The sequence below is a fragment of the Chanodichthys erythropterus genome, chromosome 16, assembly GCF_024489055.1.
Source record: "Chanodichthys erythropterus isolate Z2021 chromosome 16, ASM2448905v1, whole genome shotgun sequence".
Taxonomy (NCBI): Eukaryota; Metazoa; Chordata; class Actinopteri; order Cypriniformes; family Xenocyprididae; genus Chanodichthys; species Chanodichthys erythropterus.
This window is the reverse complement of record NC_090236.1, coordinates 24,384,618-24,403,722: the sequence shown is the minus strand read 5'-3', so window position 1 is coordinate 24,403,722 and position 19,105 is coordinate 24,384,618. Positions and strand designations below refer to the sequence as shown.

Sequence of the window (19,105 nt, the reverse complement as noted above, 5' to 3'; positions counted from 1 at the left end):
TCACAAAAAAATTAGACTCATGTCTAAAGAAACGTTGAAATGTCAGGTTTTAAATAGTGTAAGTCAAATCGAAAACAAATATTCTCTGTTTAAGTAATCTGTATGAAAAAAGAGCCATGTCAGAAGTCCATGATTCAGCTCATGGCAATACATGTACGCATCATCTCAATCGTGTATTTATCGTCTTCAAAAGTGTTTTGCATAGCCATAGTTAGCAATCTCTGGAAGCCTTTGTTAGCTTCTGATCCAAACAGAAAGTAATAGTAAGATAGACTGTCCTCTTTAGTCTCAAAAAGAACTTCGACCAACATACAAACATCAGCATTTAAGATGCTGATATCACATAAACAGGTTTGTGCAGCACGCGGCAGACAAAATAATGTCCCTGGGTGAAAAAGGATGATGATAACAGCAACCATCTGGAATGCAAGTGATGTTCACCTCAGCATATACAAGCTGGAGGAAAAATTCACACGTCCATTCTAAAGCAGAGTAAAATTATTTCATTGCAAAGGACTGTAGCAGCCTTAACCTGCCTGTGCAAATGATACCATAAAGATCATTAGCTTTATGTGTTCAGTTTTTAACACAGAAGGATTTGTGTAGTTATTTTCCCTGAATGTCAATAGATTAGCCTCAATTACATGCAGGTCAGATTTATCTAGTAAACAGCCAGAAAATCATGCTCAACAACTCTAAAACCAGACATATACTTACGCCTGGGCCAGACTCTCCCGGTGGTCCTGGATTACCTGCCTCACCGGTCTCACCCTGAGGGGAATAGATAAAGGGAAACAAGTTCATTTCTACCTGGTCATCATTACACTATGTGACATCTGTGTACATTCATCATAATAACTACAAAAATATTCATGTATTTTCATGTTTTGAAGAGATTTATTCCAGAAAAACCCACCTTTTCACCATTTCCACCCATTGCGCCGATACCTCCTGGAGGGCCAGGAGCACCCTGTTAGACAAATAACAACATAGCTGATTCAAATCTTTCTGGCCACGTTCACACAGCAGCAGAATACGGTTAATTCCAGTTATGTTCACACACAGTTCAGTTATTGACAGGATTGACAACAGCATTCTACAACTGAACTCACACCTGTAAATTTTCAGGACTCACAACCGCATTCTCAGAAAACCCTCGCTATGTGAAAGGAACTGGACTGAACAACTAGTTGTCTATCACGTCATACAGTGAGAGAGAGCTGCTGTGTTTACCATGTGTTGCGGGTTTTCGGCAGCTTACAGCGACAGAAATATGAGCTGTGTGCCATCTGATGGTTTTAGTTCCATTCATTGTTCTCAGCCGGAGCTGATCCTGTCAGTTTTGTGTTCTGCACATGACTCAAATGCTCTGGTCTCCCAGATATAAAAACTGCTGTTGGTTAACTCTTAAATGATCACTCATAGTTACAGCAGGCAGAAAACAAAAGAAAAGGAAAACTTGCAATGGCTCTGTGATTTAGTGCAGAGCAAGTACTGAACGCAATCAAATATTAGTGTCACTGTCACTTGATGGTGGATCTGGTGAAGAAGTTGTCAGTGATCAAAATATTGATTTTGAAGATTTTGAAAACGATAGTTTTGAGAATATGTTTGAGATCGCGAATATGAGACAGATGCTGAATATACTGGGAAATAAGCTCTGACAAGAACAGGGATGATGATATAAAACATCTGCTCAAACTGAACCCTTCCAAGCTCCAAAAGGTAACAAAATATGCTTTATTTTATTGTTCAGTAATTGTTACTTTAATATCAGGAGAATTTTATATTATCGCAGAGATCCATACATGTTAGATATAGATCCGGGTCGCTAAAGACCCGAATATGTAATAATGATTGGCGAAACATTCATGCATTTAAGGGTTAATGAAGATTTGACGGATGACCTCGTTCTTGACAGACTGACTCTTGTCGTGTCAAAAGCTTTTCAGTTTTATGGACTTCGGCATCTTTGATATTGCTTTGGTCACTGTCTCTATGGTTTCTTGTAATAGAATTCAGGCTTAACTCCCATTGTATGTTCATACAGACAGAATTCGAGACGCTACTGTAAGTTGCTGTTTGAACGTTGCTGTATGCGGTTGTCAATCCAAAAAAATGAACTTAGCCTCTGATTCACTTCAGACTTTCTATACAGTTAAACTCACATCTGCTCCACTAGGACCTTGAGGACCTCTGGGACCAGGAGGACCAGGTGGACCCTGTAAGAGAAAAAGCAGTTTGTCAAACAGATTAAGACATTAAACTCTGGTGGATTCAAACAAAAGGTCTGTGAATCATTCTGACCTATTACAAGATATATTACAAGAATCGGCACATTTAAATGACTTTTGTTTGTGAATCAGTAGCACTAGCACTAGCACTAATACTATAAATGTGCAGTCACATTAGCACAATTTTGGCAAAATTTTGCAGGCAAAAATGGTTGATTCTCATTGTCAATAGTGTAGCAATGCATTAAGCACCGCTCACACAGAAGTCATTTTCAAACCAAGCAACTTTCTGTTGGTCAGCATGGTGAATTTGCGTGACCAAATTGAACACGAATTAAATCTGTGCAGGGAACATTTGCTGCCCTCACGTGAAAGTCCCAATAGTGTAGATTCCTAATGACTGGATTTTACCCACAACATTTTGACAGGCAGCAGTAAAAGTGACTGCACCTAAACAAAAAATACTAACATTTATTTATCATTTGCTGTTTTTATGACAGCATTAAGTTAAATATATACAGTATATGTTCAAAAACCTTTTGTTGTAATTGTATTTTAATGAAAAAGTATGTATAATTAGTACATAGCTGAAACTAATGCTTTTTGACAACTATGAACTCACCATTGGGCCAACGTCTCCATTCTCTCCTTTCTCACCTGGTGGTCCTGGTAAACCCTAGAAGAAAACAAGTTTTACATATTAATCTGGCATGATTCCAGGTTACATAATCCCAGTCAGAGTTCACTTATTACAATTTCAAAAATGCTAAAAGTTTCAGTAACAAGAGAGGATATGCTGATATGTTTCTTCACCCCCCCCCCCCATGCACAAGATAATAATTTAGAATAACAATCAGTCTCACAGTGCTGAATATTAATAATGTAGGTACATTTACAGCTTTGAGCCATTGGGTAAACACTATTAATCAAATAACAATTTTTGGTAATTAGCAGTAGAAGGAACCTCATGGCAATTATCGCATTTGCATGGGTGTCTATGAATGTGTCACACCCGGTGTCACTTTGAAAATATGTAACACCAAAAGAGGCAAATCTTGGCAAGCAGTTCATTTTGCAATATAATTGTGCTTGACTAAAGAGGTTTGAATGTTATTTAGATCATTATCACCTAACAATACCAACAGACGTCTCTTCATTGTTAATAGTCAACATCTTTAATTAGGAGGATATTCTGGGTCGTTGTATTTGACAGACATGCTCTTTGGTACCAGCTTATTGCTTATTGTTGTGATAAATGTTGTGTTAATATAAAAGGACAGGAGTGTTATTTCACAGTTATTTTGAGGGAGACAATTTTCCCAAAAGCCAAAACAGCTAAAATGTTATATATGCAGTCAGTTTTGAAAAGATAATGAAATGTCTCCATTCTAATAAAGCACAATCTCTTCCCATTAGCAAGTTATTCAAAACTTGAGAGAAAACAAATTATGATGGTTAATTTCTTGGGATCAGAAATCATTATCGTGGATTATCAGTGAGAGGCACTAACAAGGAGACGCAGAGCACAAACAATTAGCACAGTTGGGATGAATCACTATTCCTATTACCTTTGATTACTAGTCAATTGCTCTAAGTGACTGTGTCTGTTGAATAACAGCCCCTGTTGTCATTTGAAATTCACTTCCTCATTATTCCCAGAAAAGTTAAAGTGTTAAAGTTAAAATCTCAATACACAGAGACAGCTACACTACTGTTCAAAAGTTTGGGGTCTAGGATTTTTTTTAATGGTTTTCACCAAAGCTGCATTTATTTATACATATAAAAATAAGTAAAATAAATTAAACAGTAAAAAAAAAAAAAAAAAAAAAAAAAAAAAAAATTGTGAAATAATAATAGAATTTCAAATAATTATCTTCTTTTTTAATATATATATATATATATATATATATATATATATATATATATATATATATATATATATATATATATATATATTTATACAACAGTTCTGTCTGGTTCTCGAATCTGATTGGCTGATAGCCATGTGATATTTCAGTGATAACAGCACTCCTACTGCCTTTTCACCGTTTGTATCACTCCGCTTGAAGTGACCGTCATGGCGGCCGATCAAATCAACCGTAATTTTTACAAATACTACTTCTTGTACCACAAACTGTAGTTTTAAAAGTTTTTTTAGGCGAGAATGTAGTTGTTTAGACCTGAAATATGTGACTCATATTTAATAACAGCGCCTATTTTACAATTTGTTTTGACGTTTTCGGAGATGCCATCTCGAGTGCGTCAGCGGCAGTTCAGTGCTTCTGTAACCGCCGAGAACAGCTTCATCTCGGCCAGTGCCTCGGGGATTTGCCGCTGGCTCTTATAGTGGTTAAACATGAGACATAATTCAATTTACATACAACGGGCAATCTTTGGTCTTATTAATCTATTATTTGTTCCAGAGCAAGTCGAATTGTGCTATATTAAATTTGATAATAATAAACGTTACGTTACATCCTTATACAGCAAATTGACTACAACTAGACGGGACATATCAGACTCTTCTCCGCTTCAAATATGTAAAACATTAAACTTTATAAACATATGTTTTTTTTTGAGTAAAGAAAACGCTTTACAATTTTTTTTTTTTCCAAACATCAGATCTTTTATTTACCTTTGCATTGCACAGAGATGTCCAAACTGCGTGCGCACTTCATTCAGGAGGTGAGGCGGATTAATGAAGTTTGATTGACAGTTTGAGGATCCAATGGAGTTAGAAGGTTTTGTCACAAGCTCTTTAAAATCCTTTTCATTCGTTAAATATTTGTAAAACCCACATACCAGCGTAAATGGTGACCTATTTTTTATTTTTTTTTTAATTACTAGTGCTTTATGTTTGACTGAACTGTACAGTTGTGCTTATATGTTGTTCAATAAATATTATTTTATATAAATATGTCCATTAAGTAATATGGATTGAGTGAACATTACATTAATACGCCATTAGATGGCGGCAACACTTTACAGGAGAATTATTCAGTGAGTCACAAGAGACTTTTAAATTGAAAGGAACTTTTGCAAAAGGAAATTGTTTTAGCGCTGTGGTATTATGGATGGAAAATTCCCAAAGCTGAAAAAAAGAATACAAAGATCGCTTACCTCAGCGGGCATTCAAACGGACTTGTATAAAGGATGTAATATTATGGACATCGACTTGATGAATGAATGTAACGTTAATGCAATATAACAGACACAGGTAATAGCCTACTCTCTCTCTCTCTCTCTCTCTCTTGCGCGCGCTCTCTCTCTCTCTCTAATACTGTAGAAAATTCAATGTGTTTCAATGAAGCGACTCAACGTTCCTTCGTTACTAGTTCTGAAGTGACGTTTTAGAATTAGTAACGGAGGCTTGGTCCAACTGTCAAATTGAGATTTGAATCGGTGGCGGAAGGAAGTAGTGCTGCACAAAAGAGGGTTTTAAAGACACTCTGTTGTCGTTCTTATTTATTTACACACTCGTGCCGTCGAACTGTTGTATAAACGCAATATCACACTCATAGCCGTGCGATATGGCTGTATATCATATATGATTACACAGCGTGCTGTGCTATGACGAATCACAGCGTGCTGATATACAGCCATATCGCACGGCTACTCGTGTGATATTGCTCATATATATATATATATATATATATTCCTTTGATGGCAAAGTTGAATTTTCAGCAGCCATTGCTCATTTTCAGTGTCATATGATCCTTCAGAAATCATTCTAATATCCTGATTTGCTGATTTTTTTTCTTCTGGATTCTTTGATGAACAGAAAGCTCAAAAGAATGTAATTCGTTTGAAATAGAAATCTTAGGTAACATTGATCAAAAGTGACAGTAAAGACATTTATAATTTAATAGATCCTTGCTGAATAAAAGTATTAATTTCTTTGACCCCAAACTTTTCAATGGTAGTGTTTTAGTAAACAACTGATTTCCCTGAAAAGTGTAAACCCTGGTTATTAAAATATTTTTGTTGCGATGTTTGCAACAATGGCTCAACCAATGGTATGATCTTGGAATGGGACTATACATTTGTCCGACCAATGGAAGACAAAAAAAGTATTAAAAGTTTTTTTGGATTTATTTGTTATTTCCAATTCGTGGCTGTTGGGTGCAAAAACTACACTTCACCTTCAAAACGTCAAGAGTAAACTGAAAGTGATGGAATCAATCAGCAATTTTTAGAGCAATATAATAATTGAATCCACAGGGGCTAGTTGAATAAACTGCTAAGACTATAGTCTTAAAAGTTAGTCATCACATTTTTTTCTTTAAGACTGTTCATAAATATTTTAAGTCAGTTACATTAAAACTTAGATTTGTCTAATTTGATACTTAAAAGTAAGACTTATTGCCTCATACTAGTACTTAAGACATAGTCCTAACATAAAGGCTATGTTTATGCAACTGGCCCCTGTGATATAAAAAATGGCTATTGCTCTCCTTGCACAATTATCCTGCCTTACAGTCTTAGATGATATTTAATTAAATAATATGGATGCAGCAGATCCATAATAGGTGTGTTTAGATGAATGTAAAAATGATAACTGTACCTGCAGTCCGACGGGACCGGGAAGACCTGGGAAACCACGGGGCCCCTCATCTCCCTTCTGCCCAAACATACCCTGCTGACCTCTGGGCCCGGGCTCTCCGTCACTTCCCTACATATGAAAAACAGTCAAGACATATGATAACACACTGACAGTTAACATCTGAAACTGATACAACCTCTGAACTTGATGGTGGTGAAGTACAGCACAACACTCTCTGTATAAGTAAAAATCAACTTTCTGACCCAAGAATGTCTTTCATACTCTACTGTACAGAGCAGACAAGCATGAAAATGAGATCTACCCCCCGAGACATCAAAAGTCAAGCTTGAAAAGATATGCCATTCAGAGGAGCGCCCAGAGGAATTCTGAAGGGTGAGAATGTGCTGCCTCATTTCTGACGCTGTTTGCTTTACAGGGTCAGTGGAAGGGGAAAAGGTACAGTTCAAACAAATGCAGAATGAAGATGAAGTTATTAAAGTGATGTGGGGTGTGTCTGAATGGCAAGTCACTGCATGATCTGGTGGTGTGTTTGTTTTGGAGACTATGATGGCATGCATTGATTAACCTACAGGACAGACTTCAGCAAGATAGTAAAACTAAAATTATATATATATATATTTTTGATATATATTTTTACTAGTGTGAGCAGGACACTATAGTTAATTTATGTAAGTGAGGATAGTAAAATAAAGTAAACTTTGACGTATCATACCCAAAAATTATTCATACAATGGATTACCAGTAAAATTGTAAAATTGATAAAAATTTCGAACCAAAAATTATTCAGACAGATATTCTAAACCTGACCATATTTTACTCAAGTGTTTAACTCTGAGATCTTGTCAAATTTTATTGAATTTCATTTTTTTTTTTTTTAACTATAGTGAAAAAACTGTATTCATGAATGAAAAACTTAATTTCTTTTCGACTGAAGAAAGACAAACATTTTTGATGACATAGGGGTGAGTAAATTATCAGGAAATTTTAATTCTGAAGTGAACTAATCCTATAAACCCATTTCGCATTTCGAAAATACCGAATTTGTGTGGAAATCACATACCTGCATATAATTAAGTCAATTAATTTTTTTATTTTAAATCAAATGACAGGCCTAAAAAAACTTTAGCATAGAAAGAAAATCCTTGTTCAGTCAAATATTGCTCATATTTTAGTGCCTAAGATCTTTAGCAGCATTAACATCATTAGGTCATCTAAAAGATTTACCGTCTCACACATTTCCGAATTTGTAAGATCCTATTCAGTAGAAAAGCTGAATAGTTTCCAAGAACGTTCTTCACATAACTGCACAGAATAGGTGTAATTATCATCTTTTATAGAGCTAATGTATCAAGGAAACGGAGAGGCCCAGCTGGGAGTGTTCAGCTTGAGTCATAAACTTTAAACATTCAACTGTGTGCCACCTGGCCCTGACTACTTACTCACACTGCTGCTTTATCAACACAGCAGGCTGCCTGACAGAGGCAAAGCTGAGCAAATGTGAGTAGTTAGTCATTTAACAGACACTTTTAGCCAAAGCAACTTATATTGCACTTAATACAGGGAAAATCCACCTGGAGCAATGTGTACCAGGGTTAAAAAATCAGGATGTCCCAATGTGAGAATATTTTGCCAAATTGACATAACTGTCACTCTCCATTTAAGGCCAGTTGTAACGACGTTGCAATGATTTGATCATATACAAGTTTTTTATAACTTGCAAACATAAAACATTGGTTTAAACATTGTTTCAAGGTTAACGCATTACCTTTTGCAAGATTCAAACCTTGATATTTTTATCAAACAGTAGCTTAACCACTAAGCCACACCACCACTGAGTAAAAAGAAACTTTATATGTGTGAAATCACTGCAGTAACAAAGATGATGCATTGGTGTGACAACAATTTCTCTGAGTTTACAGATGAATGCAGAATGGCTGAAATGAATGGTTTTAAGTACTCACAGCAGGACCTGGAGCTCCAACTACACCCTGAGGACCTCCTGGACCTGGTGGACCCTACAGCAATAGACAATCAGGGCAACGATAAGGACATGTTATAAAGAAGCTGTATCTCATTTGATCATTCTAAGATAGTATTTGTTAAAAATGGGGCTGCTTTTGCATCCAAGTGCATAATTAATAATAAGTGCATAATTAATGCAACAAATAAATAAGTAAAAATATGGTTGCACTATATATTAAGTGTCTTTAACTTCTATGATGGTGCACACAACTACCAATTTGATGCTTCAAATAGTTCATAAAGAGATCATAAAACTAACCCATATGAATCAAGCACTTTATATGAAGAACATATTGACTTTAGGCTTTTATTCACATATAAACATGCATCAACTCACACATCAGAAGCTCAAGCATGCTTGCTTGATGTGCGAGAACCAATAAGGTTCATTCTCATGTGTTACGAAGCTCGTTTGAGCTTCCATAATAATCAATGAGGTTTGTTCTCACACATCAAGCAAGTACGTTTGACCTTATAAAGTGATTGTGTTTTTTTAAACCTTTTTTTTATGTAAGTACATAAAGACACCTAATATAAAGTTGTGACCAAAATAGGTTACACTTTATTTTAAGGTGTCCATGTTACAGTGTAAATATACATTTAAGTACTGAGCAATAATAACTAACTACATGTACTTACTATAGGGTCAGGATGAGGGTTTGGTGTAGGATTAATTGCATGTAATTATGCAAAATCTATAGATATTACTACAGTAACTACTTGTAACATGTGTAACAATAGCATCCCAAAATATTGCAAATAAAATAAATGGTAACACTTAGTTAATGTTAATTTCAAAACTTACTAATACATTATTCATCTCAAAAGTTTTATCTGTTATTATTATTTAATGGATGATGAACAGTTGTATTTTTTTTACATTAACAATGATTGATAAATACTGTAAAAAATGTATTGGTCAGTGCAATCAAATTTTGTTCAAAAGTTCCATTTATTTAAATAAAATATAAATAAAGATCATTTTTTTATAAATAGTTTGAATATTGTTCAACTTACATGTTCCCCCTTGTCACCTTTGCTTCCCTTTTGACCCGGCTCTCCAACTTCTCCCTGAAAAAAATGAATGTTATTAAAATTTGAGCAACTTGAAGCTTTGTTTAAAACTTTTCCCTTGTTGTCTGGTAATCAAAACATTTCTCAAGGTCAATTCAGCCTCAATGGCAGAGTAAAGTTTGCTCCAGAGATTTTAATTTAACAGTAAACCAAGACCTTGGAGTGCGTTTGCAATTAATTGATTACTTGGCCTCTCCAACACCATTGCCGCCACAGCCGAAAAGAATAATGTGGCTTGGGACGTGATAAGGATCTAAAAAAGCCCCGTTCTACATTTAACACGGCGATAATAGATTCTGGAATACATTAGCCTCAAAGCACATTTGTTTACTTGGTTTATGTGCATGTGTGTAGAAGTGTGTGTGTTCGCTCCTCGATTTCACTGGTTTCAACATTTCACTATAGTAATGATTTTGTGTCTTGTTTGGTTATAGTGATGGATAAGTAAAAAAACTCTGTCGGCAGCATCACTAACAGTGTGCAGATGTGAGATGGGCATGTTGTCTATGAATTAAAATAGCATGCTATGAAGTTTAGAATAAAGTGCTGCACCTTGTCACCATCCTCTCCAGGTGGACCCTGGGGTCCGGCTGGGCCCGGGAGACCGACTGGACCTTGGATGCCATCCCGACCGGCAGGACCAGCAGGCCCTTTCTCACCCTGAGTGAAGTTAAGAAATAACGTTTTACACTGACTGATTATGCAGATAAAGAAACTGCTAACCCCTCTCTGCATTATGTCCTATGAGGAATACTTTAATCCATTTAATACAGCGAGTCTGAGCAAACAAAGCTAATGGCAGATCCACTGAAATTAATTAACAGCATTTATACAATATGCAGAAGAGTATGTTCGGTAATTACTATAGAACCTTTCAGTCAACTAATTGATTTTAGCTATAAGTGAATTTAAGCGAAGTTATTGTTTGGATGCTGCATTAAACTTGCTAAGCTATCTCTGGTAGATGTGTTTATTGAAAAGATGAATTTTAATGAACTAAAACTCTTTCCCTCTAGCCCATGTTATTTCCCACAGGAATCTCTAGACGTTAGTACATCGCTTCCACACATCTGATAAAATCACAGTTGCTATTTTACTTTCCTCAGGGTGAATTCACGTAAATTAGGACACATTTCGCTATTTATCTCATCAACAAATGAGATAATGGCCCAATTTACTTGAATTCACATTAATTATTATACATACTCATTAGGACAATGGACAAGCTAACAGGCATTTTTTTTAATCTCCTGACAATGCTCACTCACCGGACCACCCTTCTCTCCAGCGGGTCCCGGGGGTCCCTGAGGGCCGTTGCGTCCTGTTAGACCAATGGGTCCTCCTGGTCCAGCTGCTCCTCTCTCTCCTGGTGACCCCTGTGACACACATATCACTATTTAAAATGACTGCATCCCAACTGGTTAGTTAAGATAATTGTTATTTAAAAGAAGTATGTCCTGGATTTCCCTTTTTTCAGGATACCGTATTTTAAAGATAATTTTGTAAAATCCAAATAAGCTGTACAGAACTTTATTGGAAAGTCTTTAAACAATGTTTTTCATGCTTGTTCAATGAACTGTAAACCATTTTTGCACATGCACATGTGGAACAGTTCTTAGTTTACTGAATTACAATTTACAGAATTACAATTTCCTGATAATTTACTCACCCCCATGTCATCCAAGACGTTTATGTCTTTCTTTCTTTAGTCGAAATGAAATTAAGGTTTTTGAGAAAAACATTCCAGGATTTTTCTCCATATAGTGGACTTCAACGGCTACCAATGGGTTGAAGGTCCAAATTGCAATTTCAATGCAGCTTCAAAGCTCTCTACTCGATCACAGCTGAGGAATAAGGGTCTTATCTAGTGAAACAATCGGTCATTTTCTAAAAAAATAAAAATTTATATACTTTTTAAAGGTGCCCTCGAATGAAAAATTGAATTTATCTCGGCATAGTCAAATAACAAGAGTTCAGTACATGGAAATGACATACAGTGAGTCTCAATCTCCATTGTTTCCTCCTTCTTATATAAATCTCATTTGTTTAAAAGACCTCTGAAGAACAGGCAAATCTCAAAATAACACAGACTGTTACGTAACAGTCGGGGTGTACGCCCCCAATATTTGCATATGCCAGCCCATGATCCCAACATTATGAAAGGCATTAGACAAGGGCAGCCAGTATTAACGTCTGGATGTGCACTGCTGAATCATCAGACTAGGTAAGCAAGTAAGAACAATAGTGAAAAATTACAGATGGAGCAATAATAACTGACATGATCCATGATTACATGATATTTTTAGTGATATTTGTGAATTGTCTTTTTAAATGTTTTGTTAGCATGTTGCTAATGTCCTGTTAAATGTGGTTAAAGTTACCATCGTTTCTTACTGTATTCACGGAGAAAAGAGCCATCACTATTTTCATTTTTAAACACTTGCAGTCTGTATAATTCATAAACACAACTTCATTCTTTATAAATCTCTCCAACAGTGTAGCATTAGCCGTTAGCCACGGAACACAGCCTCAAATTCATTCAGAATCAAATGTAAACAATATAACAGTATACAATACTCACATAATCCGACGCATGCATGCCGCATGCATGACGAACACTTTGTAAAGATCCATTTGAGGGTTATATTAGCTGTGTAAACTTTGTTTTTGCACTGTTCAAGGCAAGCGCGAGCTCCGTGGGCGTGGAGCACGAGAATTAAAGGGCCAGTAGCCCTGAATCGACTCATTTATAATGATGCCCCAAAATAGGCAGTTAAAAAAATGAATTTAAAAAAATCTATGGGGTATTTTGAGCTGAAACTTCACAGACACATTCAGGCGACACCTTAGACTTATATTACATCTTTTTTTAAAAAGTTGTAGGGCAATTTTAACCACAAATGCTCGTCTTGTACTAGCTCTGCGTACGCCACGCATTACGTAATGTGTGATGTAGGCTGAAGTACCGCGGTATGGCGAAAATCTTCATCTCATTTTCTCCTCCAACTTTAAATTCATCCAACATTGTTGTTTTACCTTTTTTTGTAAAGGCCACTTGACTTTGTCTCTGCACGTTCACTTTGTAAACACTTGCTCGGTACTTCCACCTACATCATGCATGACCTTTCCAATGTGATGATTGCATCATAGAGATAGTGCAAGATTAGCATTTTGGTTAAAAAAAAATTATACATTTTTATTTATCTTTTTAGAAAATGACCAATTGTTTTGCTAGATTAGACCTTTATTTCTCTGCTGGGATCGTATAGAGCCATTTGAAGATGCATTTAAACTGCAATTTGGACCTTCAACCCATTGGTTATTGTTGAAGTCCACTACATGGAAAAAAATCCTGGAATGTTTTCCTCATAAACCTTAATTTCTTTTCGACTAGAGATAGAAAGACTTAAACATCTTGGATAACATGGGGGTGAGTAATTTATCAGGAAATTTTAATTCTGAAGTGAACTAATCCTTAACCATTTAGAGGTGCAAGACCTTTAATATCATAGTTCCAATAACTTATGACACTAAAGATACCTTTCTGCTGACTCTTGGGTAAAAAAAAAAAAAAAAAAGAACAGAAGAAAGATGCCCAGGGTCCCTGATCAACTGTGTAAACATGCCATAGTCCTGCTGCAGGGAGGCATGGGGACTGCAGATGTGGCCAGAGCAATAAAATGCAATGTCTGTAATGTAAGATGCCTAAGACAGTGCTACACTGAGACAGGAAGGACAGCTGATCCTCCTCACAGTGGTTGCAGATACACGTTAAGAAATTTGCTGGAATAAAGCAGTTGAAAGTGGGAGCATGTTTCTTTTTTGATATATAAGGGTGTGCAGTATATTATAGAGTGGATATATAAAACTATAACAATTCCTTGACTGTGGGAACCCTGTTATTCAGTAGTTAGTTTTGGCTCTGAGGAACATGTTCCCATACAGATCCTGTTGCTGCACTGAACAACATGAGGCACATTTGCATTTGCGTATCACATTTAATACATCTCTTCCTTGAAGTGTATTAATAGGTCTTTCATAGTTTATCTGAGAGTGAGCTCTCTGGTTGAAAACCAACGTGTAGCATGCCTTTTTCAGAAATAGTCCATTAGTGCATCTATTAGCACTGAAGGATCTAAATTAAAGACAGCTCTCAAAGCGAGGGCTTTATGCACTTTTTACTTGAGGACCTCCGGTTGCTTTCACATGCATGGACATACTCACAGAAACAAAACTCAAACACAACATTAACCATCAGTGTTAATGCTTCCAAACATAGTGAGGGGTCAAGGTCACTGCACACCAAACTGCACAACATGCAGTGCAGATCATGGTCTCAGTTAGTGGCTCTCAACATATTTTCCTTATACCTTGAATAACTGTGGGAGTACACATCTTGATCATTATTTATTATTATTATTTTTTGCTAACACTTTACTTACAGCCTTTAATGGTTAAGATATCTCTGTTACAGTCAGGACACTTTCCAAAGGGGGAAAATTCCAAAGGGGAAATTTGAACTGCGTTGCGTAGATAAGATATCTCCGAAAGGGGGATTAGGGCTGTGTGGTGCTGTTTGAGGTGTCTTGGCAAAAGGGGAGATTGAAACTTTGTTTATCAGTTTGAAGTGCATTAACAGGTAGCAGTCCTGTCGTGTGAGGAAGATCCATTTAGATCTGCTCTGATGGATAGATCCGTTTAGATCCACTCTGACGGACAACAACAACAACAACAACAACAACAACAACAAAAAACTCCCTAAGACTTCCTAGCTCTTCCATCCAGATAGCAAAATTCTCTGTTTTTACTGTTATTTCTATCCCTTATGTTCTATTTTTATTATTCTTCTTTATTTAAAGCACTTTGAATTACCATTGTGTATGAAATGTGCTATAGACCCTTTTACAGCCCACGTGATCAAATAGTTGCGCGCGCATTTTGGCAACGGAAGTGGTGTTGTTGCCTATTGGTTTTAACGTGTTAGCAACTCTGAAAGTTTTTCAGTGCTCTCAAGTGTAACGCACTGAGCGTGACAGTCACTCATTTCGGTCTTTTGTCACGCACTCCCGCCACACATTGTATTTCTCACGCAGAAAAACTATTTTTCATATATTTAATATATCGCAGCGCCGGGCAGGAATCAAGCGCGTCTCCCCTGGAGTAGCCTGCCACTTATCAGCCAATCAAAAAAAGAAAGAGGCTACACAGTAGCCAATCAGAAAATAGCACTATTGTATCTGGGTAAGATTTAACGCAACAACCAATAAAAAAAACAAAAAACAAAAAAACAATATCCTGGAATTGTTCACCATCATCCTCGTTCACCCACAGAGGAAAACACTGGAGCTCTGAGCATCACTTTGAGCACAGAGTAAGTCATGATCTCATATTTTAATGTTACAACAAATTCACAGCTTGTTTGACACAAACAATGACAACTTGACTGCTGTTAGAGAATGTTTCCCAGATAATCAGCATCATGTCTGAACTTAGTCAACAGTTTTACAGCCTGTTCACTGAAAACACCTGCTCAGTAGTCTAGACCTAGTTATACTTTCGTTATAACATGATTACTGACATTTTGTCACATTAAACATCTCTCTCTCCAAATAGGCTTAATAATTTTATTAGCACTAAATAAATTACAGTGTATTACATTGTTGATGTTATTGGTCACTTTAAAAATCATGTCATGTTGTTGGATATTTGTCATTCTTGCCTGTCTTTAAAACGTGAGAGCCCTGGTTTATGTATATATCTGGCCACTGTATTTGGCCATCTGCTAACGTCTTCTATCCACTCAACTACACGGATCTGATAGCCGGATACCATTTGATAAAGTCAACTTTTTAAAATAACTTTATCTGTCTGTGTTGCTTAATCCGCTCGCGAAGCTGTAGATATATATATATATCACTTTCGGAGTTGCTCACACGTTAGAACCTATGGGGAACAACACCACTTCCGTTGCCAAAATGCGAGCGCATACATTGCTACATCATCATTGTGTACAAACAGTAAAAGGGTCTATACAAATAAACTTGCCTTGCCTTATAAAGGTATCCCGGCATTATATCTTTCCATAAATAATTCTAACCAAAGTTAAAATGCATTATAATATTTGCAGATTCCTTTTACATCTAAAATTGGTTACTTGTCATGTGTTTTAAAGGGTTAGTTCACCCAAAAATGAAAATTCTGTCATTTATTACTCACCGTCATGTTGTTCCAAACCCGTAAGACCTTCATTTATCTTCGGAACACAAATTAAGATATTTTTGGTAAAATCCAATGGCTCAGTGAGGCCTCCATAGCCAGCAAGATAATTAACACTTCCAGATGCCAACTACTTCATGACGCTTCAAAGCTTTATAAATCTTTTGTTTCGAATCAGCGTTTCGGAGCATTTACCGAACTGACAAAGTCAAGCCCCCCAGTGGTGAACCATTGAAATTCAAAGCTTCGTTTACTGTAGTCACTTGACTTTGGCAGTTTGATAAGTGCCCCGAACCACTGATTCGAACAAAAGATTTGTAAAGCTTCGAAGCTTCATGAAGCAGTGCTTTGAAATCGCCCAACACTAGATATTGTACCAGCAGACATATCACCCCGTAGCCCAAGACTGGTTGCCCACTGAAGCTAAGCAGGACTGAGCCTGGTTAGTACCTGGATGGGAGACCTCCTGGGAAAACCAGGTAGCTGCTGGAAGAGGTGTTAGTGAGGCCAGCAAGGGGTGCTAACCCTGTGGTCTGTGTGGGTCCTAACGCCCCAGTATAGTGATGGGGACACTGTACTGTAACAAGCACCGTCCTTCGGATGAGACGTTAAACCGAGGTCCTGACTCTCTGTGGTCATTAAAAATCCCATGGCACTTCTTGTAAAGAGTAGGGGTGTAACCTCAGTGTCCTGGCCAAATTCCCTCCGTTGGCCCTTACCAATCATGGCCTCCTAATAATCCCCATCCATTGAATTGGCTCTATCACTCTCTCTCTACAGCTGGTGTGTTGTGAGCGCACTGGCGCCGTTGTACTGCGGCTGCCGTCGCATCATCCAAGTGGATGCTGCACACTGGTGGTGGATGAGGAGAGACCCCTGATATGATTGTAAAGCGCTTTGGGTGTACAGTAGTGCATATGAAAGCACTATATAAATGCGTCATTCATTCATTCATTCATTCATTCATTCATTCATTGTCACTAGATATAAGGTTGAACCACTGCAGTCACACAAACTGTTTTAAATATGTTTTTAGTAGATTTCTGGGAATTTTAAAGTGTAAAGTATCTTGCTGGCAATAGAGGCCTCACTGAGCCATCAGATTTTGTCAAAAATATCTTAATTTGTGTTCTGAAGATGAACGAAGGTCTTATGGGTGTGGAACGAAATGAGGGTGAGAAATGAATGACAGAATTTTCATTTTTGGGTGAACTAACCCTTTATTGCATTATACTTTGTAAAGGTGTAGCAATAAATACACAAGTATTAGTATGTACAGTATTATAACTGTGGTTCCATTTATTCACAATATGATACAATGCATTATAAGTGGCATTGATTAATACATTAAAATATTTTAGAACGAATTGGGCTATAAGTAAAGTGTTACTGTTATACTGTGATACTGTTAATATTCTGCATTTTTTTGGGAGTTGCACCACTTGACATTCTACAACTTGAACTAATCTTACTTTGTCATAACAGAAAAAACAAAGAAATGTCACTGACCTGTCAGTTGATCAGTTGAACCACTATCTAATTTTTCCTTAATATAAAACTCATATAATAAAGTATGAACATAGAAGTTCTTGCTCATTTCCACACTGTATGGTCCCATAACACTACAGACTATGCCCAGTCATACAACCTACTAACAAACTGACACAACATACAGCCTGACTCACTTCTCATCTCATGCACCACCCCACAAACACACTCCAGACAAACATCTTGGAAAACACACTGTGCAAACTGACTCCTATGTCCTTTGTTAGAAACTTCTCAGAAGTTGTACTCTGCTGCTGGTGACTCAATTCAGGCATCTGCGGGAAGTCTATTTAGGCAAAGATAAGATCGCTGATTGGCGTGGGTGGGCCACTGACTCAAAATCCTTCTGATTTCAGAGATTTTTCTTGCTGGGCTCTACAGATGCGATAGACAATGAATCCCTACACCAATCTTTCTCAAGCTGAAAGGGGCTTCACATAGCGCACAGCTGAAGCTTTGGCGGTTTTAAGCTGTACTGCTGTGCCTGCGCTGCACTATGAGAGAAGACAGACAGCAGTTACTTTAATGGGAGGATGTTACTGCTATGCAGAATGCAGTTCTATTTTATTCTACATTCTATATGATTATAGGGTTGTCACCATACCAAAATTTAATAATCAATAGCAACAAGCATGATTCTCAATCCTTCTTTCAAAACCATAGAAATGTTTAATAGTTACTACTGAACACAGTTCTTTAATTTATTAAAACCTAAAGTATTATATAATTGTTAAAGTATACTTTAAAGCTGCAGTCCATAACTTTTTTTGGATCCAAAATCAATTTTTGAGCAAATACATAACCATAATCTCCTAACCTTAGCCCAATTCACAACGGTAAGCTTGTAATACTGTTTTATAATTCGGGTGGTGCTGGTGGGTTTCCGTTTGCCTGGCAAGGCCAGACTGATATATCTTCTACAAGATATATCGGTCTGGTCAGTCCGCCCTCCGTCGCGTTTTGAGTCAACTCCAAACTGTACCGTGCAATCAGATTCGTTTATTTCAGTGCACAAACAGCGTCACTCTAGTGCGGCGAAAGTCCATTCAATATCAACAAAGATTGCGCACGGGAGACCCGTTTGTTCTATTCAGCCGTGAATTCAGTTTTAAATGACCAAAAACACATTAATTATTTACTTTTTTACAGATTCTGGAAGATAAATTCTTCAAACAGTGGTACAAGAGGATGTGGTGCTGGTCCTTCAGGAGTCACTCTCAAGCTGTCTGTCTATAAGGCCTATAAAAACCCAGTCTTCATGTATTTTATAACACTTCAGCTTGTGATTCTTATTAAGAGCGGGTCATTTTTTAGGATTCTTCACCTAACCTAAGTCTCTGAGATCCTGACACCTCACACTTCTGAAGACTCCAGGTAGGTTTCAGTACTGGGAAATGGTGGCGCTGGAGACTAAAGTGATGGTTTCACACTTAATTCTTCACCTTAA

The 19,105-nt window shown here is 37.0% G+C and overlaps 1 protein-coding gene across 1 annotated transcript in view; it reads right to left on the bottom strand.

Annotated features, from left to right (window-relative positions):
* col11a1b (collagen, type XI, alpha 1b) overlaps positions 1–19,105 on the bottom strand; it is a 92,761-nt gene that overhangs the window by 15,371 nt on the left and 58,285 nt on the right. Inside the window, exons 42-50 of the mRNA XM_067362406.1 lie at positions 11,163–11,270; positions 10,447–10,554; positions 9,838–9,891; positions 8,760–8,813; positions 6,799–6,906; positions 2,857–2,910; positions 2,169–2,222; positions 917–970; positions 718–771 (exon numbers count right to left, since the gene is read on the bottom strand). Coding sequence (XP_067218507.1) covers positions 718–771; positions 917–970; positions 2,169–2,222; positions 2,857–2,910; positions 6,799–6,906; positions 8,760–8,813; positions 9,838–9,891; positions 10,447–10,554; positions 11,163–11,270 — 648 coding nt within the window. The remainder of the gene's footprint in view (positions 1–717; positions 772–916; positions 971–2,168; positions 2,223–2,856; positions 2,911–6,798; positions 6,907–8,759; positions 8,814–9,837; positions 9,892–10,446; positions 10,555–11,162; positions 11,271–19,105) is intronic.